The following is a 23,962-nucleotide window of genomic DNA, read 5'->3' as shown; positions in this document are numbered from 1 at the left end:
CCTGAGTCCCCAGGTGCAGGTACCTGTCCCCACGCAGGGAGTGGGGGTGCTACCTCTGGACATGGCTGGGCAGAGAGGAGGGCTGCCCCTACTGCTGCTGTGCTTTGTTGTGCCGGACCTCACGCTGGGTAAGGGATGCGGTCCTATCTGTGGGGTGGATGGTGAGCAGGGAGCATCATTCCCCAGGGTGGTGGGTGGCCCCGGGGTTGCTTCACCCGTAGAGGTGAAACACCACGGGTGCTGTTTGCTCTCCGACATCTCAGCCCTGTCCCAGCATGCAAACAGGGCTGCGCTTTGCAACACAGGAGTGACAAGCTTAGCTTTATTTCTTCTGCCCCTCACGTGTGTTTCATCTGGGCAGAGAAAATCTTGGTCCCAGCTGGACCCCTTTACTAGACCTTGGTCCCCGCTGGGCTCATTGCCTTTGCTACGACCCGCCCAGCAGTGCCAACCAGCCCTGCCCGGATAGCAGCATCACTGGGATGTCAGGGGCCCGGAAAACTGCAGATGCCATCCTGATGTTTGCACTTGACACAAAGCAAGAGTGGTGTTGAGTCGAGCACAGGGAATAAAACTGAGGCTTGTACCTCCTGTGTACCCCAAGCTACACCCATCATTGCCCTCCTCCTGCACCCCTCAACACCCCTCCCCCACCTAAAGAGCTTTTGTGGGTCACTGCACGTCTCTAATGACTCGCCCCAGAGCTGCAAGCTGGATTTGTTCCTCTATGGCCCCCCTCTGTGGGGCTGGTTCCCTGTTGCCATTATTTACAACCGGCACTATCAGTTCCTGACTATCTGCAGCAGAGAGGTTTGTGTAAACTGTTGCTGCTGTGGTTCCAGCCTGTCTCATGGGACCAGTTCCTGCACGGCTCTTCCCGCCAGACGGGTTTGTCTGACTTCCCCTGGGGATGGGTGAAGGTGGTGGAACAGGTCATTGTGCTGCTGCCTACAAAAGTTTCTGCCAAGTCCATCGATGCCCATGATTCCTGCCTTGTCAGGCTGGGGGATTTACATGGCCTGCCTTGCTGATGATCACATTGCTGTCCAGGGCATCCATGTGCTTTATTCATGCAGGACGGTGAATCCCTGCTCTTAGTGATCCATGGCTGATGCACAGCTTGGGGAGCTCATGTCGGTGGCGACGCTGCGCCATCCCCAGCACAGCTATAGCCTCAGCCTTTCACCACCAGCTCTTGTGTGCCTCACTCTCCCACCTCTTTGCAGGGGCCACCACCACAGATAGAACAGTCACCGTGTCGCCAACTCTCCCTACCTCCTCAACACCCACAGAGACCACGGCGCTCCTGCCGACCACCAGCTCCACCACGGCAGCCACCCTCCCTCCTTCCAGCCCTGAAACCTCCACCCCAGAGGTGCTGACGGATGCCTTCACAACCAGTGCTACAACACCTCATGGGAGCAGCCCGGCACTCTCCAGCATCTCCACACTGCAGGCGAGGGGCAGCACAGCCCACATCATTCCTGGGTCACCTGTTGGCACCATGGTGCAGCCTGACCTCACCCCAACAGGGCTGGGGCTCACCACTGGCACCCCAACAGGGCTGGGGCTCACCACTGGCACCCCAACAGAGCTGGGGCTCACCACTGGCACCCCAACTACAAACCCCATGGCCATGACACCCAACTGTGCTGAGACGACCATCGTCACATCTGTGGGGACCAGCCCGGCCCTGGCTGTCAGCTCGTTCGGAGTCGAAATGAGCACGCAGCCTCCCTCTGCCTCTACCCTTCTCTCCTCCGCCTGGGTGGGCACTGCACTGGGCACCAGCACCCACCAAGGGCCGGCCATGACCGTGCCGCCTGGCAGCACATCCCCGGGGACCGGCAGCGCCTCTTCTCCCACCGTACCAGCACCGACAGCCACTTCAGATGAGCCCTCGACGGCCCTGTTGGACACCACAACCACCCCTGTTACCAGCACAGGGGTCTCTGGGAGCACAGCCACCTCCAGCGAGCCAGCCGGGACCACGGCTGGGACCACCCCTGGTACCTCCACCCCGACAGCACCCGAGACCCCCAGTGACGCCGCGGGTGAGTAAGGCCACGGGTCACCCCGGGTGGGGGGAGGAGCGGGGTAACAAATCCCCGCGGGATCTCCCATCCCGCCCCGGGCAGGACCGCAACCTGGCCCCCAGCCACGGGGCGGCCCCCCCGTCTCCAGGCTCTGCAGTCGGCGGGCGGGTCCCACGCTGCTCCCCGCGCCCCAGCCAGGCTGTCGCCCCGTCACGCAGCTGGGACCGGGCGCTCCCACAAACCGCACGCCGCGATCGCGGACGGCGGCGGCAAGGATATGCCTCGGCCCGCGGCGGGGCGTGGGGCGGGGCCTGTGGGAGGGAGGGGCCTACCGTGAGTCGCTGGGAGAGGGCGGGGCTCTGGGAGGGGGCGGGGCTTCTCCAGCCCCGCGCTGGCGGTGATGCTACCCGCACTTACCCCAGCGGTGTGGCTGTACCCCGGCAGTCCCCCCTAGGCAGCCGTCCCCTGGCAGTGCTGGGCACCCGTGTCCCAGCACTGTGACTGTATCCTGGTGGCTTTCCCAAGGAGCCTTTACCCTAGGGCTGCAGCTGTACCCTGGTAAGGACCCTGCTCCATGCACCTGAACCTGTCAGGGAGACTGTACCCTGCACTAGTGCACCGGCTGTGCAAGTGCACCCGGTGTCCCTATACCCTAGTAGAGTGACTGTATCCTGACAGAGTACCTATACTCTGGCCTAATGCCTACACTGTGAGAGCACCCCAGCAGAGTGCCTGTACCCCGGCGATGCCCTCAGGGCGCCTGTGCCTTGGCAGTGCCCCAGTGTCTCCGTACAGCAGCAGAGTGGCTGTGCCCTGGCAGTTCTCCAACGTGGCTGTCCACCTGCGGAAAGCCAGTACCCTGGCCCAGTGCCTGCAGGCACCTCCAACTGATCTTGTCCCTGACCCTGAGAAAGGAAGCAGCTCCGGCTGCCAGCAGTGCACTTCAGCCATGATGTCCTGTGACATGGGGAAGTGATGCCTGTACAGACAGCCCGGGGGACAAACTCTCAGCCTGGAGCACGCCCTTCCTGAGCACTGCCTGTTCTCTCAGCCAGTTCCTTGCACTCAGACAGAGCAGGCTGTTGTCTCCTGAGGGCGTTGGTGCCGGAAGCCACAACCAAACATCACCCCTGTGGCGGAGCACAGGGACGGTCCCAGACAGCCCAGCTGCTTTCCTGGGCTTTTTTCCATTGTCTCTGTCCCCTCAGCAGGCAGAGGTCGGCACGGTCCCCGACTGCAGGGACCTGGTCTGCCGCAGTGACGGCCCTGCTGGCCTGCCCTGACTGTTGCTTGTGGCTGCTCTGGGTCCAGCCGTGCAGCTGACATCTGCTCAGCATCGCACTGTCCCTGGGAGTGTCCGTGTCGGGTAGAGACCCTCTTCACTGCCAACACCTGGGGAGTGAAAGGACCCACTTGGATGCTCCTTCTCTGCTGGGCAAAGGAGACCCGGAAACCCCAGTGCTGGGGCCGTGGGGGGCGCTCGGAGCAGTGCCTTCAGGGAGGCATCAGCCCCCACCCACCAAGACATGGCTGGGCAGAGAGGGGTGCTGCCCCTGCCCCTGCTGCTGCTGAGCCTCGCCGTGCTGTGCCTCGTGCTGGGTAAGGGCTGAAAGGGATGCAGTGCTCTCCATGGGGCGGGTGGCAAGCGGGGAGCATCGTTCCCTGGGGTGGTGGGGTGCTTTGCCCACAGCAGGCGTCTGTGGGATGAGGGGGGCAAAACACTGTGGGTGCTGTTTGCTGATTGCTAAATGGGAAGCAGAGGTGGATTTACAGGTCCTCCTTTGTGTGAGGATGAGGCCCTTCAGTGCAGGCACCCACCCAGGCATGGGCTGGGATCAGCCCTTTGCCCTTCTCCACATTATTATTTAACCAGCTGCTGCCTGCAGCAGCCCAGGGAGGGAGCAGCTTCTGGGAGCTTTGGGAGTTTCTGGTGGGGTTGGCTGAAAGCAGCTGGTGGCTCGTGGCTTGGTTCCCCATTCATATGTGAGCAGAACATGAGACTCACCAGATTTCTGTTGGCATCACTGGGAAATCCAGCCTGGCATCTCTAAGCCGCTACCTTGCAGGCACCCCTTGACAGAGGACAGGGCAGACAGGCAGTTTTGTGCATCCTTTTGGAGAAGGTTACAGATGCCCAGGGTTGACCAGGGACAGCAGGCTGCTTCAGCACGGGGTCCATGCAGGCAGAGCGGATGGCCCTCCCATGTCCCTCAACACCCCTGCAGAGCTTTCGTGGGTTGCTGCACGTCTCTCATGACTCGCCCCAGAGCTGCAAGCTGGATTTGTTCCTCTGTGGCCCCCCTCTGTGGGGCTGGTTCCCTGTTGCCATTATTTACAACCGGCACTATCAGTTCCTGACTATCTGCAGCAGAGAGGTTTGTGTAAACTGTTGCTGCTGTGGTTCCAGCCTGTCTCATGGTCACCAGCTCCTGCACGGCTCTTCCCACCAGACGGGTTTGTCTGACTTCCCCTGGGGATGGGTGAAGGTGGTGGAACAGGTCTTAGCACTGGTGCCTACAGGAGTTTCTGCCCTGAGACCAGCAATGTCCATGGCTTGTTCCTGCCTTGTCAGGCTGGGGGATTTACATGGCCTGCCTTGCAGATGCCTATTTTGGCGTCCACATGCTTGATCCATGCTGGACGGTGAGTCTGCATTCCCAATGCTCAACAACTGATGCATAGGTCTGGGTCCATCGGGGATCTTATGTTGGTGGTGAAGCTGCACCATCTCCAGCAAAGCCACGGTCTCAGCCTTTGCTGAGCCCTTGTGCACCTCATTCTCCAACCTCTTTGCAGGGAGCACCACCACGGAAGTGACAGCAACCATGTCCCCAACTCTCCCTACCTCCTCGACACCTATGGGGACCTCAGCGCTGCTGCTCACCACTGACTCCACCACCATAGCCACCCTCCCTCCCTCCAGCCCTGAAATGGGAGCCTTCACCACAGAGAGGTCCAGCACATCCCCAGGGACCAGCAGCACCTCACCTCCCACTGCACTTCCTCCCACCCCACCAGCACTGACAGTCGCTTCTACTGAGCCCTTGACAACCCTGGCAGACACAACAGCCACCACTGTTATCAACACAGGGGTCCCTGGGAGCACCCCTGCTCCCAGCCAGCTGGCTGGGACCACGTCCATGACCACCCCTGGCATCTCCACTCCGACCATGTGGCTGACCTCAGGCACCTCGACAGTATCTGGGACCCCCAGTGCAGCCACGGGTGGGTGCAGCCATGGGGCACCTGGAAGGCAAGGGCATGGTCAGGGTGACAAATCCCCATGAGGATGCTGGGGATGTACTTGAGCGGCTTCATGTGGGTGGCTTCATTTAGGCTTGGTCTGTCCCCAGCTGTATCAGCATCCTGCAACTCTCTGCAGACAGCACTAACATAATGTTGCTTTGCCCAGGTATGGAGCCCTCTTCCCCTGCCACTGACTCAACCCTGACCCCAGAGGTTACCCTCAGCATCCCTGCAGATCTGCCAACGACACTGCCTGTCTGCCCCACTGCCAAGTCCAACACTAGTAAGTGCAGTGCTCCGTGGGCATTGCCACCCGCATCCCAGTACTGGTGGCTTTGGGCTTCTAGGGGCCAGTGCGGGGGGGTCCTGGAGCCCCACTGCTTTTTCTGTTCTCTCAGCATGGGGGCTTTGATGCTCTGTGGGATGTGGGGTTTGATGTATGGGTGGAGGGTTGTTCTGACGGTGTAGGGTGTCCATGACATGATTAACATAGGAGGAGTCCTGTGTCTGTGCCAGTGATCCTGGGGAGAGACCCCCAGATCCTTTGGTGCAGTCCAAGGGAAATAAGCAGAGCCACATTTTTCATCCCTAGGTGCATCTCACCTGTTTCTGTCACTACGGCTAACCGTCCCCCTGGACCTGGGGAACACCACGGTGCAGGAGCTGGTGTTGTCCAAGGTGAGGTGTGACAGGAGGGGGTGCCACTTTGCATCTGCCAGCCATGGTCCAGCCAGGTGGGAAGGGGGTCACAGCCAGCCGGGGAGGGGGTCACAGCCAGCTGGGGAGGGGATCAGGCAGCCAGCTGGAGGGGAACAGCTGGGACTCACATTGATTGTCACCTGGAGCCCTTTCAGATGCAGGGGAGACACTCCTTTGGCTGCCATGGTCTGGGATCAGGCCCCTCCTAGGTGGGGAGTGGGGGTAGGAGATTCCCTCCTGCACAGTTTGACAGCTGTCCTCTCCCCCCAGCTCCGCAGGGACCTGCAGACAGTGTTCCCGTGTGCTGGCCTGGCGGTGGAGTGGCGAGGGAAGAGGAGGACCTGACTGCTGCTTCTTGCCTGGCTGTCACCTGTATGACTGGCAACGCTTTCTGCTCCCAGCTCCTTACTCTGCAAGCAGCGCAGTCCTTTGGGATATCCTGTACAGCTCCCCATGAACTTGGGACCCCCCATCCTTCACTGCACAACTCCAGAGGACCCCCAGTGCCCCACATGGGCTGGGGTGACCCTGCCCCTTCCTGCAGCCTATCTGTAGAGCCTGAGCCCTCCCACCACCCTGCACCAGACCTGGCTCCCACAGTGGGACCCCCCCAGTGCTGTTGGAGAGCTGGGAGGAAGGAACCCTGCAGAGGCTGGGCTTTTACAGCAGGGACTGAGCTGGCTCAGCCACAAAAGCCACCCGGAGGACCAGCAGATGAGACCTGGAGCCCCTGGTACCGCTGTGCCCAGGGCACTCAGGGGCTCAGTGCTGGTGACCTCTGAGGTTTGCAACCTGGGAAGGCTGTGGTGCCTGAGGCCTTCAAGAGATGCTCCATGGATTCTTCACATCCAGAGTGGCCCACAGTGGAGCTTGGAGTGGCTCTGGGAAGGAGGAAGGAGAAGAAACCAACCCCCTCTCCCACTCAAGCCCTGTCATGGGGCCAGTGGCACACCGGCTCGCCTGCAGTAGCACTGACAGAGGAGCACACCCATGCCAACAAAGGCCAGGCAGTAAAAGGAAATCCCACATTTTCTGTGGCAAAAATGACTTCTTTTTTCCCAGGTTGCCTTCCCCAGTTTTCAGCTTCACCATCTAGCAGAGGTACTGGCAAGGAAAACCAGCTGAACCCCAAAAGCTTTGTAGAGGACAGACAGGCTCAGGGCTTCCCCTCCTGGCAGGGTCTGCTGCAGACATTTCTGAGGATGGCTCTGCACCCCGACAGGCTGGGGGTCCCTGCTTTGATTCTCTCTGCCCCATGACACCCTGCTGGGGTAGCTGTGTGCATTGTGGGGCTGTGGAAATCCCATGGGTTGTGCTCCTTCCCTGTTTTTTTCCAGACCCAAGCTAAGGAGACAGCCACAGCGTCTGTCCCCCTGCAGCAAAGTCATTTATTAACTGATTAATTAGCCAGATAAAATCCAGATGAAGCAATTATTAGCCTAAGCAAGTCACCTCGCTGGGAGATTGAAAACTGAAATACTTAGCAAAATAGCTGTGTTGCTTGTCAGGGGTTATTTTCAGCTGATCTCTGCTTCCCGCTGGCAGCCCGCACTGCTCCAGCATAGGGAGGGTTGGAGGGGGGCACCTGGGGCTGTGGGATGCCAAAACCAGGGACGGCTCCTGGGCTCCCTGGGTTGTCACCCAGCTGGGAAGAAGCCAGCAGCCAGCCAGGATGGGGCAGGCACCCTGAGATCACCTGGCTGCCTGCAGGCTCGCACAGGCTGGTGTGGCTGGGCTGGGGGCTGAGCCCAGGCAGCTTGTCAGGATGCTCCCATTTGGGATGCCCTTTGCATCCCAGGCTTGCCCCTTTGCTCTCTAGGAAGCTGCCTGGCTTTTGGGGACTTGTTGGCGGTGTCAACACCAAAAGAGATCCCTTAGTGTACCCAGGCAGAGAGCCAGGGAACAGGGCAAAGCCTGCCGGAAGGGGTCCCTGCGCCAGACGCCTGGTGGGGTGCTGGGAAAGAAATCCTTATGCTCTGCCCACGGCATGGAGCTGGGCCAAGAGTCCTCCCACGCCATGTCCCACCAGGCTGCTTTCTCTGGCTGTTGAATCCATAACTTCAGACCCCAGGACATGGCTGGGGGCCAAGGCTGGGTAATGGAGCCAAACTGCGTCACAAAGGGAGGAAAAGGTTCTGAAGTGCTGGGATGAAAAAGTGACTGGGGCACTCACTGTGCCCTGCTGGCTTTACTGCCTTCCACCGTTATCATGGTCAGGGTGCAGCAGGGGGAGGAGATGCTCCGGTCCCACTGAGCCCCTCTGCCCCCAGCCTAGGAGGGAGAAATGGGGCACGGGGTGGGGACGTGGCCGATGGATGGTGGGCACTGCCCAGGCACTGGGGATGCAGAACTCTGATAAGTTCCTGACACTGCCCATGCCCTCCATTCCTGCCATCCTTGAGGATGCTGGCCACCACCTTTATTCCACAGCTGTTTGCCTGCCACAGACCCCCGATCAGGGGGGCCTTGGGAGGTTGGATCCAGGTCCCTCTGCTTTCCCAGCCCATGTATCGTCTCTCAGCCTCTTTGCTGTAACCCGCTCCTATTTATCAGCATTGTCCAGACGAGCAGATCCTGTGCCCAGCAGGACTGTCACCTTCGAGGGCCCCGCAGCATCACAGAGGGCCTCTCGAGTACCTTGCGACTCAGGTGTCCCTTTCAGTATCCCTCTCCTCTTCGCCCCCACCAGTGGCTATAGTCCGGCTCCTGCTGTCCGGCAGGAGTGTGTTGCAACATGCCCAGTTTGCCAAGTCATCCAGAACCTGCAGGGTTGATGGATAACCTGGTTCCCCCCCCAACACCCCATAGCCCTCTCCAAATGCCCTTGCCAGGAGGCTGGAGCAGTGCTGGTAGGAGATGCTGGGATTTCTGCAAGTCTGGAACAACCAGTCCATTAATTCCAGGAAGGTTGATAAGGCACTGTGCTGGGCCATGCTGTGCCATGCTGTGCCATGCCGGATGATGCAGAGTCCCTGGACACTGGGATTCATGGCATTGACCCCTGGCTGTAGGCTCCTGAGGGGCTCTGGTGCCCATATGATGCTTTGGTCCTTGATAAAACTGCAGATGACTGTTATCCTTGCAGGAACTGGTGGCTTGCTGGGACCTTGATTTCAGGCATGGCAGAAGGTTCTATGAAAAGCCCCTTCCCAGGGTGGAAACAGGGCATCATCTTCAAGATGAGGGATGACCCACAGTGGCTGGAGCCTTTCCTGGGAGGGTGTGCCGATGCCAGAGCAGAAGGAGAGCTCAGTTTGTCACCCCCGTGACTCTGCTGGAGGAGCATCAGGGAAACAGGGCTTTTTGGGGACAGCATGGGCAGGAGGGGCAGGCATAAAGGTCTCTGGACAGTGCCAGTCCCAGTGCACAACAGGCATGAGCTTGCAAGTGGGCTGAGGGTGAGGTGGGCTGGAAGCGCCTTGCTTCAACTGAGTTATTTCCCCTATGCTGAGCAGCACGTTTGCAACAAACCCTGTGGTTCCCATGATGTTTTGCACCTCAAACACCATCTGGAGCAACCGTCTCCAGTGTCAGCACATATTCCTCTTTGGGGTGGCTTTCCAAAGCAATACAGCATCGTCAGCACAGGCAGGAACGACTCCCCTGGCAGGTTTGCATCCCTCTAATCCTCCATTGGCCCAGGTGTGGTGGCAGCTCGGGTGGTCACTGCCTGGGTGATCACCCCATGATCTGCAGTGCTGGTTGCATGGGCCCCTGACGCAGTTCACCCCTCTGGCTTTGCCCCTGCACTGGCATTTTCGGTGGGCAGATGTTCGTTCTGGGTGAGTGGCCCTCTCCCCTGATTTACCATCCGTGTCCTGTTCCTGCTGCCGGGGGTAATGCGTGGGTTTACAGGATGGGGTTTCATTGGCCATGACTTGGCCTCCCCTGGCATTTCCCCCATCGACACTGCCCGATTGGTGGATCGGGGTGTTGCTTGGCATGCCCTGCTTCTGCCGCCTGCCTGATGGAGGCCGGCTCGGACAGGACACTGTGTACTGCGAACACCCCTAATAACACTTTGCAGGAGTTGCCTGGGGACATTTCTGGTTAAGAAGCATTTAATTGATTACAAAACCATGTGGTGGTGGGGGTTTGCATAATGCTGTTCATGGGGGAGCTGGCAGCAGTTTTCAAGGACGGGGGGAATGGGAATTGGTGCTCCAGGGGAAGGGGAGACATAGGGGTGAAGTGAGCCACGGGATCAGGATCCCATAGCAGGGGAGGGGGTCTGGGGCTGCACTTTTTCCTGCTCCAGCCTCTGGGGACGCTGGTCCAACCTTGCAGAGGAGCTTCTCTGGCCCATTCACCCCCTCCCAGCACCATGGCACTGCCGTGCCCGTACTGAGGTGCAGGTTTAAAACCCTGCTGGGGCATGCTGGGGCTCTGGACAGGGATCCCCAGTACTCCCAGTTGCAGCTGAGCGCTGCGGGGCTTGGCTGACACCCCAGGGCCTGCCCCCAGCCATACCTCTCCATGCTTTATAACCTGCCTCAGCTCCTGGGGAAGCCTTGAGCCAAGTGGGGACTTGCGTCCTGCCTTGCCCCAGGATGAGGCACGGCTTAGCTGGTGATTTTAGTACCCATGGTGCCCTCATGGACATGGCACCAGCTGGCATTGCCCTATCACCACCACCTGCCTCTCTGTGGCCCCCTCCCCTGCATGGGGATCAGGTCCTGTGGGGTCTCTGGGGAGGCTGCCCTGGGGAAGTCCCATGGGGACCACAGGAGGCTGCTGTGGGCAGCAGGTGCTGTGGGGTCTGTGGGGCGGCCACCATGCCACTGGTGGCAGTGCCACACACGGCTCCAGGCTGAGCTTTGCCAGCTGGTGCTGGTGGCCCAGGGAGCTGCACTGGGCTGTGCCCAGGTCCCTGGGGGGACAAGGTCCCTGCAGGGTGGCCTTTGGGTAACACCCCAAACCATGACCTACCTGAACAGGGCGTCCAGCCTTGGAAAGAGGAGGGCTTGGCAGGAAGGAAATGGTGACAGGGATGTTGGAGGGAAAGCACCAGTGGCGGGAGGGGCGGTGGCTGCAACCTGCCTCCTTCTGCCATCCCTATAAATAGGAGGGAGCAGGAGCAGGATTGCACCTGCAGGACTCCAGCTGTATAGGAGAGGCAGGAAGGCAGGCAGGCAGGGACAGACAGACAGACAGACGGAGCTGCTCCTCTCTGCTTTTGTCTCCCTTTGGGCTTCCCAGTGCTCTGCCTGTGTGGAGGCCTGAGGCATGGGGACAAGGGGATGGACACTTTCCACCTTCGTGGGGTGCTGCGTATGGATTCTGTACGGTACGTTCCATATTTTTCTGCTAGCACATGTGCTACCCGAGCCCTTGCAGGGCAGAGCAGGTATGCTCGTGGGATGCTTTTCCCCCCTGGCTGCACTGGAAACTCCTCTTACAGCCAGTCCTTGCAACACATTGCAGCCAAAGAGCTAGAAAATTGTTTTAGGGGTCAGGCATCACCCTGAGGGGCTCGTTGCAGGCGTGGACCCATGGGAAAGGCAAAAGCCCAGCCCAGAAGCCTGTGTACAGCTGCGTACCCCTCCAGCAAGGGAGCCAAGGGAAGCCAGCCAGCAGCGCAGGACCCTAGGGATGCTCCCATCCCTCCCACATCCTGGAGAAGAGCAAATGCTCGTGTTCCATGTTGGGGCCCCTCTTCAACAAGCTTCCCATGAATGGGTGGTGTGGGGTAGGTGGTGTTTCCTGTTCCGCGTGGAAGAATTAAGATAAAACATGGATTTACTGGGGTGGAGTGTGCCAAACTAACCTGGGGGGACTTGACTGAAGTGCTTTGTTTTCCCTGATATGGGGAGGGAAGCAGCTGAGCTCCTCTGGCTGAGGGGGTCATGGTGCAAAGAGCTGATTTTGGTGGCAGAAGATGACAAGGAAGCAGTCTGCTGTGAGGGGGAACAGGGGGCTGCAGGAAGATGGACCCCTTGAGGACTGGTCTGGCATAGGAGATAATGTTCATTAATGACTCTGGCACAAGCTGTCCGCAAGCTAATGAGCTGAGACTGCGGTGTGGTTGCAGGCACCTCCGCTGCAGGGGGATCTGGCTGTCTGGCAGGGGGAACCTGATGAACTGGAGCACCAGGGTGGGGAACAGGCTTGGGCTGTTGGGCTGCAGTGAAACCGTGATGGGTCTTGCCCTTGGGGTGCCCTTTGTCTCCCCTAATTGCAGCTGCCTAAAGCCAAGCGTCAGCAGATCCACCCAGCTCCTCCTGGAGCCAATGGCAGTGGCAGCTTGGTCTCCCCAGAGCCCGCATCCCTGTCCTAAATATAAGACTGGGAGAAACATCACCCATGGGTGCCAGTGGGTGCTGGGAGAAATGCCTGGGATGTGGGGTGGTGGCTGCTTCTCCTTTTAGTGAGCTCCTGGATGTGGGGCAGGATTTTGGCAGCAAGAGGAGGGAGCTGTAAGCCTTGGTCCTGGGAGCCTGTGAATATTCCCTACATGGGCAGGGACCCCCTGGTGCCTGCACCCAGCTAGGGGCAAGCAGGATGGGGGCAGGAGCAGGCAGATTCCCACCCTGGGAGAGGTTTAATGAACCTGCTTTAACTGCAGCAGGTTAGAGGCCATTTGCAGTCAAGGACTGTCTCACTAAGCCCTGGCTATCCTATATGCCTAAGGGCTTTGTGTAAAGTGTATGTAAATGTCCCTCAGACACCCAGAAGGTGAAAAAATGCAAGAACCCCCCCAGGCTCTGCAGAAGAGATTGCACTCAGGGCTGTTCCTGCAGTGAGGCAAAAGAGGGCTGAGAGCTGTCCTCGGGCAGCAGAGCTCCACAGACACCCATGGGGCTATGAACTAGACTTACTGGGCCCCAGGTCTTCCTAGTGGCCAGGCAGTACCATCCCCAGTGTAACTGGGCTGGGTTACAGCAGCTGCCTTTGCCTCTGTGCTTGCACCAGCATCTCTCCCTGACCTGTGATGAGCTGTGTCTTGTCTCAGCTGGCAGCTGCTGATGCTGGGGATGCAAAAGCTGCTGTGCAGTGCTGTGCCCAAGGCAGCTTAGCCTTGGCACTTCAGCCAGAGCCTTGTAAGGCTGCAGGAGGAGGCTGTAGGGTTTAAGAAGGGGTGGGAGTGTCCTGATTCTAAGCTGATGGGGAAGCATGGCTGAGCCTGTCAGGCTGCTGGCTCCAGCACCCAGTGTAACACTCCACTTTGTGCTTCTCTGCAGGGCTCAGGGCTGCTGCCGCCGTCCCTGTCACTACTGAGGGGCCATTTGCTGTGGGGACAGCTTCTCCCATCATGGCAGAGAGTGAGGGGCCCCATGCCCTGGTGATGGGCACTGTGGAGACAAGCACTCCGGCGGCCGATGCTGAGATAGCTGAGAGCATCCTTGCAGGGAGCCAGGCAAGCCCATCCTTCCCTCCTGGGGCTGAGCCAGACACTTTTGTGACAGTGACGAGCGAATATGGCTCTACAGTACCAACTTTGATGAATGTGACCCAGCCTCTTAATGCAACTCAGGGTAACGAGAGGGGTTCAGCTGCTCCCACTGCAGCCATGACCACTGCCGCCATCTCTGCACAGCACCCCACTGTCACCCCAGAAGTTGAGCATGATGTAACAGGGGCTGCTCTCGATGTGCCCCTGGGGACCACCCCTCTCTTGGCAGACATGAAGGAGGATGTTCTCATGGCTGTGACCAGAGGAGCAGAAGATCTAGACTCCACCATGGGTGCTATGCCCCTCCCCACCACTCCTGCACCAGCAGCCGTCTGGGGGGCACAGCCAACTACTGGCAGCCCCATGGGCGCTGGTGTCACCGTGCTGCCAAACCAAGGGCTGACCACAGCCATGGGAGCAGTTGAGGAAGGCGTAACCCTGGCTGCGGATATTGAAAGCAAAGCCAGTGCCAACTCCTCGAGCCCCAGCCCTGGTGCCGCGGCACTGCTCACAGCCCAGCAGGATGGGGCGATGAGCTGGGCTGTAGGCATCACCCCAGAGCCAGTGGGAGAAATGGCCCCAGCTGCTGAGGAAAGTCCCTCACCTTCAGTGCCCAGAGATGCAGGAGATGCAGTAAACGGTGCATTCAGCACAGCTGCCTCGTCCCTCCTGCCTCTGGAGAGCACAATGGTGTCAGGAGCAGTGGGAAATCCAGGGGAGAACCCCATTCTCCCTGGCCAGGCTGCACTGAGCCCAGCTGCTTCACTGGTGCTGGCCGGTGGTGGGGATGGGCAGGGAGCTCCTGACGTGACATCGGACAGTCCTGGTTCAGCTGCATTGCTCGCAGCCAGTGAGACACCCACAGTGACAGTGGGCACAGCCACCTCGCTGCTGGCCCCAAAGGTTCCCATTGGTGCACAGAATGACATGAATCCCCCAGCCCCGGCCACCACACTGCTTGCAGGGGATGTGGGGGCTGTGGGTCTGGCAGAGCCATCCCTGCAGCCTGCCCCATGGCAGAGCCCCACTGGAGAACAGCCACAGCTGCTTTCTACTGCCCTGCTGTCCCCCACAGGCACCCCCAGCACTCCAGGGGCTGGTTACCCACCCCTGGGGGCTGGCACCCTGCCGGCAGCTGATGATGGGGCAGAGACACCAGCGAGCCCTGACCTTGGTGCTGCCACAGGACCACCCATGTTTCCATCCCTCAGAGGGTTGCAGCCATGGGGGACAGCATATGGTGCTCCCCAGGGAGCTGATGGACCCAGCACTGGATTGCATTCAGCTTCAGATGCCCCCAGCCCAGCATCTTTTGTACCTGATGGACTGATATGGCCTCATGCTGGGGTCCTGGCTCAGGGGGCCGAGGGTGCAGGGGAGATGGCACAGGCAGGAGGCCCAGGGGATGGCAGTCCTTATGCAGATACTAAGAGTGACATGAGTCCTTCAAGCATCACCACTCAGCAGGAGCCTGCTAACATTGGAGAGCTGCCAGCAGGAGGAACTGGGGCTTTGGTGAATGCTGAACTGTCCCCTCCATCAGCTTTTGGGGATGGGGCAGGAGTAGGAGCAGCCCCGTCACTGGAACAAGTGTCCCTGCCTGGCCCTGCACATCCTGGAAGTGCTAGGCTGGAGCCTGACCTCTCAGGGGCTGAAGGACCAAGGGACTTGCCCAGTGAATCCCCCAGCACTCCTGGGGCTGCTGCTTACCTGTCCCCGGGGGGTGCAGCCTTCCCCATGTCTGTGGCAGAGGCACCGGCGAGCCCTGACCTCAGTGCTGCCCAGGGAGCACCAGTGCCTCCATCCCTTGGTGGGTTGCAGCCATGGGGGACAGCAGCTGGTGGTCCCCAAGGAGCAGATCTCCCTGGAGACAAAGGAGCAGGCACTGGCTTGAACTCAGTATGGGATGCCCCCAGCTCAGCACCTTACGGACCAGCAGGACTCCCATCATCTGTCCTTGGGGACCAGCTCGGCACAAACTTGAAGCTGCCAGGAGAAGAGGGACTTGGAGCTGGTGTGGCACAGCGGGTGCTGGGAGAAGCAGTCAGCGAGACTGGGTTTGAACCATCCTTGAGCTCTGCTGCAGGCAGCGGGATGGCAGCTGGGATGGATCAGCTACCCAGAGCAGGTTCCTTGTCTGGTCCTGCTTCTCCCAGTGATCTGGTTGCAGCATCCTCCATTTCGAGGGGTGATGGAGCAGGACTCATCCCAGCTGCAGCCACTGGCCCTGACAACCTGTCTGCAGCCTCTTTGGACAGTGAAACTGGCCCAGAGCTCACTGTGGTGCAGGGGGCTGAGAGTGCAGGGGATGTAGCAAAGGCAGGAAACCCAGAGACTGAAAGTCCCATTGAGCAGGAGCCTGCTAACACTGGAGAGCTGCCGGCAGAAGGAACTGGGGCTTTGGTGAATGCTGAACTGTCCCCTCCATCAGCTTTTGGGGATGGGGCAGGAGTAGGAGCAGCCCCGTCACTGGAACAAGTGTCCCTGCCTGGCCCTGCACATCCTGGAAGTGCTAGGCTGGAGCCTGACCTCTCAGGGGCTGAAGGACCAAGGGACTTGCCCAGTGAATCCCCCAGCACTCCTGGGGCTGCTGCTTACCTGTCCCCGGGGGGTGCAGCCTTCCCCATGTCTGTGGCAGAGGCACCGGCGAGCCCTGACCTCAGTGCTGCCCAGGGAGCACCAGTGCCTCCATCCCTTGGTGGGTTGCAGCCATGGGGGACAGCAGCTGGTGGTCCCCAAGGAGCAGATCTCCCTGGAGACAAAGGAGCAGGCACTGGCTTGAACTCAGTATGGGATGCCCCCAGCTCAGCACCTTACGGACCAGCAGGACTCCCATCATCTGTCCTTGGGGACCAGCTCGGCACAAACTTGAAGCTGCCAGGAGAAGAGGGACTCGGAGCTGGTGTGGCACAGCGGGTGCTGGGAGAAGCAGTCAGCGAGACTGGGTTTGAACCATCCTTGAGCTCTGCTGCAGGCAGCGGGATGGCAGCTGGGATGGATCAGCTACCCAGAGCAGGTTCCTTGTCTGGTCCTGCTTCTCCCAGTGGTGTGGTTGCAGCATCCTCCATTTTGGATCCAGCCAGCCAGATTGCCCTTGGAGGAACGGGTAGTGCTCCTGGAGCTCTGCAGCCCTCCCTGGGTGCTGGGCCAGGCGTCCCTCCTGCTGCAGCAGAAGGAGCAGGTGAAATGGCTGGTGACAGGGGTTCCCTGGGGCAGTCCCAGGCCCCTGCCAGAGGGGGACCAGCTGGTTCAGGAGCCCCTGATGGAGAAATGGGAACCATCCTGCACTCTGCATCTTCCTCTGCATCTACAGAAGAGTCTTCATCACCTGGGATGGTTGGTGAGGCCACTAATGGAGCAAGCATTCCTGGAGCTGGTGGAGATGGTGATGGCTTGAGCACAGGCTTGGAGGCTGCTGGCCTGGAGGAACACCCCATGTCTGCCCCTGGTGTCCAGAGTGGTGCTGATCTTGGACTTTCTAATGCAAAACTGAGCCAAGTCAATGTGGTGGAGCTGCCTGAAGGAGTCTCGTCGAACAGGGGACCTTCCCCTGGTGCCAGCCTGGGAGAGGGCGCAGGAGCCATTGTACAGATTGCATCAGGAGCACTGGCACCGTCTGCCCTCGCCTCCCCCCAGGAGATGCAGCCCCTGGTCCCTGTGGCTCCAGATAGCAGCAGTGTCTCTGATAGCACAGCTGCCTCACTGGCTGCTTCTCTGCTTCTTCCTGGGCATGGACTGAACTCGGGGCTGGCACCCAATGGGGACCCCCACTCTGCCCCTGGCACCCAGAGTGGGAGCAGACCCCTGGTACCAGGGGCACTGGGTGGGCTGACAGGAGATGCTGGAGCCACTCAGAGATGGTCTCTTGAAGATGAGGTGGCCTCAGGAATGCCAGTGCCTTTGGGAGAAGCATCCCCCCGTGCCCCTGTGTACCCCAACACTGCCCCGGCGCTGCCTTCTGCTCCACAGAGAGAAAACACTGCAGAGAGGGGGTCCGTCGCTCCTGGGCTTTCCACTCTGCTTTCAGCACGTGAGTTGGCAGCGGGGTCCTCTGCAGGGGAAAGGGGAGAGCTGGGGGCTGCTGTGCTGAGGGGGCCTGCCCTGCTCCTGCCTCCTCACCAGCCGGGAAGCCCCGGGGTCCCCTCCAGGGATGCTGACAGGCCCATTCCAGTGGAACCGAGTGCCGTGCTCCCCAGTGTGATGGCAGGGAGAGGGAACATGACTCGGCTCCTTCCTGGTGTGACTGGAGCCGAGGCAGCCATGGAGACTCCTGCTCGCTCCCTCCCTGGGGGAAGCCCAGGGCTCCCTGACCTTCCTCCCACTGAGATTGCTGCTGGCAGCCCCAGACTAAAGATCCTGGGGCCAGAACATACTGCTGGCTCATCACCTGCCACCCTGCAGCCGTTCTTGGGTGGTGAGCTGACCACTGGCCTGGCAAACAGAGCCTCTGCTGCTGTTGGGGTGGGCCTCTCCACAGCCTTCCCAGGCCAGGGGGGAGCCCAGAGGTTGTCCCCAGCCACTGTGAGCCCAGCCGTGTCCTGCAGCCCAGCTGTTGCCAGCCCGGCTCCACCAGCCCCCCTCCCTGGGAGCCAGAAGTCGCTCCCCAGACCAGGAGCAGCCACTGTCACCTCCCATGCATCGTCCCCCGTGTTTCCAGCTCTGCCAGGAGGGCCTGTGGCCACCCGGACCCTGCTGCCCGGCCCTGCAGGTATGTGATGCTCGTGCAGCAGCCCAGGCAGGAGGAGCACATCTGGCCTCCCGACGGACTGTGCCCAGAGACAGAAGGGGCTATTTGGGGCCAGGACCCCTGGGGGAGATGCACCATGAGGTGCTCTTGCACATGAGCTTGCATTTTTGGCAGCCTGAGCCTGCCTTCAAGTATGGCCCTGTCAGCTGGAAAACCCATCCCCTCCAAATGCTTTGTTTTATTTAACAGCCATAAATAGGGAGCTGGAGGCTGTAAACATTTCTACAAAGAGCTGTGGGTGTTTTATTCCCTGCTGTCCCCCTACCACAGTCCTGTACAATGTTTTTCCACTCCCAATGGCAGTCCTTCAGTGTGGTGTCCCAACAGGGCTGGAGCAGGAGGGGACAGTGACTGCAAAGGCCATCACAGCGGGTTTGGGGCAGCGGTGTATGTGAAAGGGGTGGAAGCAAGCTCCTGCATGGGAAGGTGACATGCAGGGTGTCCCAGGCAGCTATTGGCAGTGTCCCCCATCCTACTGCTGCCCAGGCTGTGTTCCTTTGGAAGCAAAATAATTTCAGCCCTTTGAATTTTTGGCACAGACCAAGGCTTTGCTGTAAGTGTGTTTTCAGGGTGGTTTATTTTTGTTTTCTTTTCCAGTTGCAGCTGTGCCCCTCTACAGGTACGGAGCAAAGGAAAATGATAGAGAGTATGTGGAAAGAAGGGTGGACTTTAATTCTCCGCTTTTCAAACCTGAGACTGGATTTCCGTTTGGGAAAACCCTGCGCGACTCTCTCTATGTGAGTCTGCCTTGGCTTGACTTGTTGTTGGGCAAGCGGCCGTCCCCCAAAAACGTGGGGGAGGTGCCAGAGGCCAGATGCCTAGGATGGGACCCTTGTGGGGGTAAATCAATTGGGATGCTGCCGGGCCTGTTTGCAGCAGGAGGTGACTTTGTAGCCATTTTGGCAGTGGCAGGTGGTGAACTTCCTTGGGTGTTGCTTAAAGTGGGCTTGGAGATGGGAGGGCTGCCACACCCATGTGAGGTCCAGTTGGTCCTGACCTCACCTGATGGAGGGATCCCTCTGCTCAGTTTACAGACAATGGACAAATAATTTTCCCAGCCTCGGACAACAGCATCTTCACGTACCCCAACCCTCCTCCCAGGGGTTTCAACGGTCATGAGGAGGTTCCCATGATTGCTGTGTTCTGGGACAACGCCGACTTCTCCAGAGGTGTTGGCACCACCTTTTACCAGGTGAGTGAAGCCACCTGGGTGCATGGTTGCATGAAACAGCTTTTTATGATAAACTCGTCACCTATTCTGCAGGTGCCCCTTGAGATGTGTAATTGATGGAGCCCATGAGCAGTGTTTCCCTTTTCTGGGCCAAATCTAAGAGCTGTTGGTCCTATGGTGAAGGCACCCCTTGAACCATCCAAATCTCATCCAGACCCTTAGTTGCAGTGCTCCATGCATGACCCCAATCTAGACCTGTCTTTGCCCTACTGGGAACTAATGCAGACGTGGGTGTACCCAACATACAGGAGTTCCCCACCCTCAACACGGCCAAGCCTCCGTTCGTCCGTGACGTGGAAGCAAAGATTCAGCGGTACCTGAGGTCCTCCTACTCTGCAGCCTGGACCCTGAAGATCACCTGGGAGAAGGCACCTGCCTACTCAGCATGGACTGACACCCAGAGGGTAAGGGGCTGATGGAACTCAAGGGCTTGTTGAGTTGTCAAAAAAACCCAAACCCAAGACCAATGGGCAACCGCCTTATCTGCGCCTGAAAATAAGAACCACTTTTGTGAAAAAGGTCAGTCTTGAAGTCTTTTGCCAAAAAGAACTGGTCTGTGCCCATGTTTTGGTGGTTTTCAGGGTTTTTTTTTTGTGGACATCTTTAGCGGAACTCCCTCTGCTCCATAAAATCTTTCTCTTTAATGTGGTGCAAGTTTATTGTGCACCAGAAACACTGTTCTTCAGGAGCATAAAATTGGGTGAATTTGGTTTCTCATGGAGCAGCATCAAAGTAAAAGCATCATATTTTCCATGCAAAATGCAAACCAGACTAGGCTGTGTTTGCCTTGCACATCAGGACCTCATCCCTGACATTCCTCAGCAAGCACTGACCCACACCCCTAATTTTAAAGCCAACAGCTTTGCTCACTTTCTTACCTGTCTGCAATGCTTCTCTCCAGACGGTCACATACCAGGCCATCCTGACCACTGATGGCTTCAGGTCCTATGTCCTGATGCTGTACCAGGAGGGAGGCATGCGATGGGATTATACCAGGCTCACTGCCACAAATGTGCTCATCGGCTACACCAGGTACAGCAGGCTCAGCACCCTACCCCTGCCTTCTTCAAGCACTGGGCTGCTTCCCACCCTTTTCTCCAGCTAATTTAACCCCTCCCTCCCATGCCCCATGAAGTGCCCTGCAAGGATGAGGGCAGCCCAGATGGGGTCTGCACACCCATATAGCATAACATGGGGGTCTTACAACAGAATTTGCCCTGTTAGTGGCTGGATCATGCTGCAGCATGCTGACTTGCTGGGCTGTGCTTGTTGTAAGATCTCCCACTGGGGTCCCGGGGCCGCAGCATCCTGGTGGTTTGGGTGAAAGGGCTGTGGAATAGGGGGTGTTTGCTGAACTTTGCACCAGTCAAGCAAAGGGATTTCTGCCTCTGGGCTAGAGCAGTTGCTTCCTGCCTCCTCACATTACGTCTTGTCCCGTTTGCTGAATCTGGGTAAGGAAAATCTGGCTGGGATGGGAAGCGTGGGCAGCACAAGCATGTGTGTGTGCTTGCCTGTGCATGACTGCTCATGGGTTTCCGCTCTGTATTGCCCTGCAAGACGCTGGAAACCATGGAAGCTGCTCATGGTGGTCTTGATCTGTTCGCAGGTTCAGCCCATGATGCAGCAGGCGTGTTTGCACCCAAAACTAACCAACCCTGTAGAGAGGAGGCAGTGGACTGGGGGAGCTGTTGCCTTTGCCCTCCTGTCCCCAGAGCTGTGATTTCAGTGCTGTGGGGTCCTGCCAGCTCAGGATCAGGGTGGCTGAAGGGCAGGCTGGGGCTGGGGCTGGGATAACCCCAGACAGGAAGAGCAACCTCTGATTTTTCCCCTTTCCTCTGCATGCAGTGGGGATGGCTTTTATCACAATGATGACCTGACTCAGAGACCTCCAGCCGCTAAGTATCGCCCTGACCAGTTCAGGGGCTACAACACAGGTAGTGATGCACAGCTGGAGTGGGTTTGCACAGCCTCTTGGGGTTGGGGAAGGGCTGCAAGGGGAGGGGGACATTCCCAGGGGTTAAAATCCTCCTGCCAGTGTGGCAAGACTCTCACTGAGTTCAGCCAGGGCCAGGTTTTCCCCCCAAACAAATAAAATGCTTTCCCTGAGTACTAGCTATGCCCTGAAGCTGAAACATCCTTGATGTGTCCACGGACCCTTTTTGTTGCAATGGCTCTGTCCCAAGGCTTTCTTCTTTGACAAGAGCCTCTCCCTCTGTTACCCTGCCATTGGGTGGCTGTTAAGCGTGGGGTCCCATGGCTGGGAGTCAGTGTGGGCTTAGCTTCCAACATTAGCATCACTCACCTCTCTCCTTGAGCCAAAACTGCCCCTGCGGTTCCCTTGGCTGGAGGTGACAACTCGTGGTTTCTCTCCCCGTTCAGACCTCCGTGGGCTGTGGATTTACAAGCTGGAGAGCCGTGTGAGGGTCAACTACCGGCTAAAGTGCCTGGCGTGGACAGGGCGGCAGCAGGAGCCACGTGTGTGGAGCCAGGGCCTGCCTGCCTGCCCCTGCTCCCTGCAGCAAGGACAGCAGGACCTGCGCTTCAGGAGCAGCCGGGGAGGCAAGTGGACATACTGCTTCGCTACCCTCCTCATCCCCAAGCTGTCCCTCCACATCTCCCCTGCAAGGGTGGCTGAGGTCCCTCCTGGCTGGGTGGGCAAGGGATGTCAAGGAAAATGAGTGGGGGGCTGCCCTTCTCTGCAGAGACAGGGAAAATGGGGAGGAATGAGGGCTGACCAGTCTCTGTCTTGTTAGACTGGACAGAGCTGTCTAAGCTGCGTGGGGACAGCAGGGATGGACTCTCCCCAGCACTGGGGTCTCACCTTGGGGGACCACATGGATGGTCTCCATCAGCCTTTACTGCCTGTAGCACCAGAGGTGATGTGCTGGGACTGATGGATAACTAGGAGCTAACCCTGGGCCCACTCATCGCCCTGGGGCAGGGATGGTGGCTGGGGGGAGCTGTGCCAAGGCTCACTGCCACCCTGTTGCAGGCTGGTGGGCTGCCCGTGTCTCCATGCTGCACTCCACCTCCCCCAATCAGCACGGTGCCGGTGTCCGCTGCCTGTACGACAGCCACAGCCAGCTCATCGAGGGGCGGCAGGAGAGATACTGGAGGCCCTCCAGACAGGCATCCCCCTACCGTGGTAAGCAGAGCCAGCCCTGGCATCTCCTGGCTGAGGCTGTCATCACTGTAGCCTATAAATAGTTTTAATCTCCATGCCAACCTATTTCCTGACACGCTGTTACCCTCAGCGGGAGCGTGGACCTGCCAAAAGCCAAGGCAAGCGCCCTTCCTGCCCAGAGGCAGCCCGTCTCCCTCTCCTCTCCCCTTCAGCCCCTTACTCTAATTTTTGTCTCCAGACCAGGAGCTGAAGTTGTACGACTGGTGCTGTAACCAGGCGGGCAGTGCCCGCCTCTGCGCCCACTACAGTGAGAAGAGACCAAAGATTGGCTGTGAAGGATACCGTTTGCCTGGCACAGGTGGGTTTGCAGCCTGTGTGTACTGCGTGATGCCATCTTGGTGCCCAGGGCTCGGGGGAACATCCCAGCCACGCCATGGTTAAGACAGCAAGAGCTCAGGGCAGACGGGGTGCTCATGTGTAGGTTGTGCCATGCCCTGGGCTACACAGGGTTGGGGATAGGCATCTCCCGTAGCACACAACCACCAGCATAGTCTGGGGATAACACCGGCAGGAGAGGAACATGGCAGCTAACGTAGTTGTCAGTGTGAGCTGATATGGGTTTTCTTGCAACCCCCAGCAGGTTCCTCAGAGGAGGCAGAGAGCAACTCGGAGGAGCAGAATGGTGAGTGGGTTTAGGGGTCTCCTCTCCACTGGCTAGTTCCTGCTGCCCCATCCCCGTCGCTGTGTGGAAATTCCCTCGGGGCTCCTAGCTCGCCCCAGGCCCCCAGGGAGGAGGTGGAAAGGCAAATCTTGTTTCTTTTCTTTGCAGATGGAGAGGACAAGTAACTGGGGGTTGCACGTTTGCAAACCAGGCCACAGCTGATCCTCCAAGTCCTTTGGTCTGGCTCATCTCCTGTGTCCCCTCACTCCCCCCAGCACCCATCACCCCTGCCCACCACGCAGGCCAGCTCACTCAGCTGGTGCCTGCAGTTGCCTTCATTGACACAAGTTCATTTTTCTAACCCAGACACATCCCAAGAATTCAGTTGCTTTAGTCGCCCTTCCACAGCTGCAGCTGAGCGGGTGTCCTTGGGCACTTCCTTGCTGGTGGGAAGGCAGGCAGGTACACCCCACCACGTCCACCACCCCCTGTCCTACACGCATTCTGCTCTTCCTCCCACGCTATGGGGTGAGGTTGGCCCCCTGACACCCAGGGAATGGGTTTTTTCACCTTGTGTGCATCGACTGTGGCCAAGCCCCCAAGTGCTGCAGTGCACGAGGCTTGCCCTGTGAGCCAGCCCTGTCTTGTCCCCCACTTCTGTCCCCCAACCATCCCTCCTCAGGTGGTCCCCAGGCCCTGTGCCCAGGAGAATGGGCAATTCTCCTGATCGAGCCAGAGTTTGCTTGATGCCTTTGCTGGGTGTGCAAGAGCAAAATTCAACCCCGTGATCAGAAATGTTGGGAGAAAAATAAATTTTTTTCACGC

At 58.8% G+C, this 23,962-nt stretch overlaps 1 protein-coding gene across 1 annotated transcript; it reads left to right on the top strand.

The window, feature by feature from the left end:
• Window positions 1-28: 28 nt before the first annotated feature.
• MUC4 (mucin 4, cell surface associated) lies at window positions 29-23,962 on the top strand. The gene is made up of 19 exons (XM_075098368.1): window positions 29-128; window positions 1,227-2,054; window positions 4,833-5,261; window positions 5,449-5,565; window positions 5,875-5,960; window positions 6,252-6,317; window positions 12,013-12,076; window positions 13,163-17,404; window positions 18,032-18,082; window positions 18,719-18,858; window positions 19,149-19,313; window positions 19,601-19,756; window positions 20,254-20,384; window positions 21,198-21,286; window positions 21,732-21,911; window positions 22,345-22,497; window positions 22,715-22,834; window positions 23,114-23,158; window positions 23,306-23,962. Exons 1-19 carry the CDS (start codon window positions 62-64, stop codon window positions 23,320-23,322), a joined length of 7,146 nt encoding a protein of 2,381 aa, XP_074954469.1. The 5' UTR covers window positions 29-61; the 3' UTR covers window positions 23,323-23,962.

Source organism: Phalacrocorax aristotelis, chromosome 7 (assembly GCF_949628215.1).
Source record: "Phalacrocorax aristotelis chromosome 7, bGulAri2.1, whole genome shotgun sequence".
Taxonomy (NCBI): Eukaryota; Metazoa; Chordata; class Aves; order Suliformes; family Phalacrocoracidae; genus Phalacrocorax; species Phalacrocorax aristotelis.
The sequence above is the reverse complement of the archived record's forward strand: the minus strand, read 5'-3'. Positions and strand labels throughout refer to the sequence as shown.

Bases quoted from the DNA above. Each gene is read 5' to 3' on its own strand.
- MUC4 (XM_075098368.1), top strand. From the start codon at position 62: ATGGCTGGGCAGAGAGGAGGGCTGCCCCTACTGCTGCTGTGCTTTGTT. The intron at 18,859-19,148 runs GTGAGTCTGCCT...CCCTCTGCTCAG, and splicing joins CCCTGCGCGACTCTCTCTAT to TTTACAGACAATGGACAAAT. The intron at 22,498-22,714 runs GTAAGCAGAGCC...TTTTGTCTCCAG, and splicing joins ACAGGCATCCCCCTACCGTG to ACCAGGAGCTGAAGTTGTAC.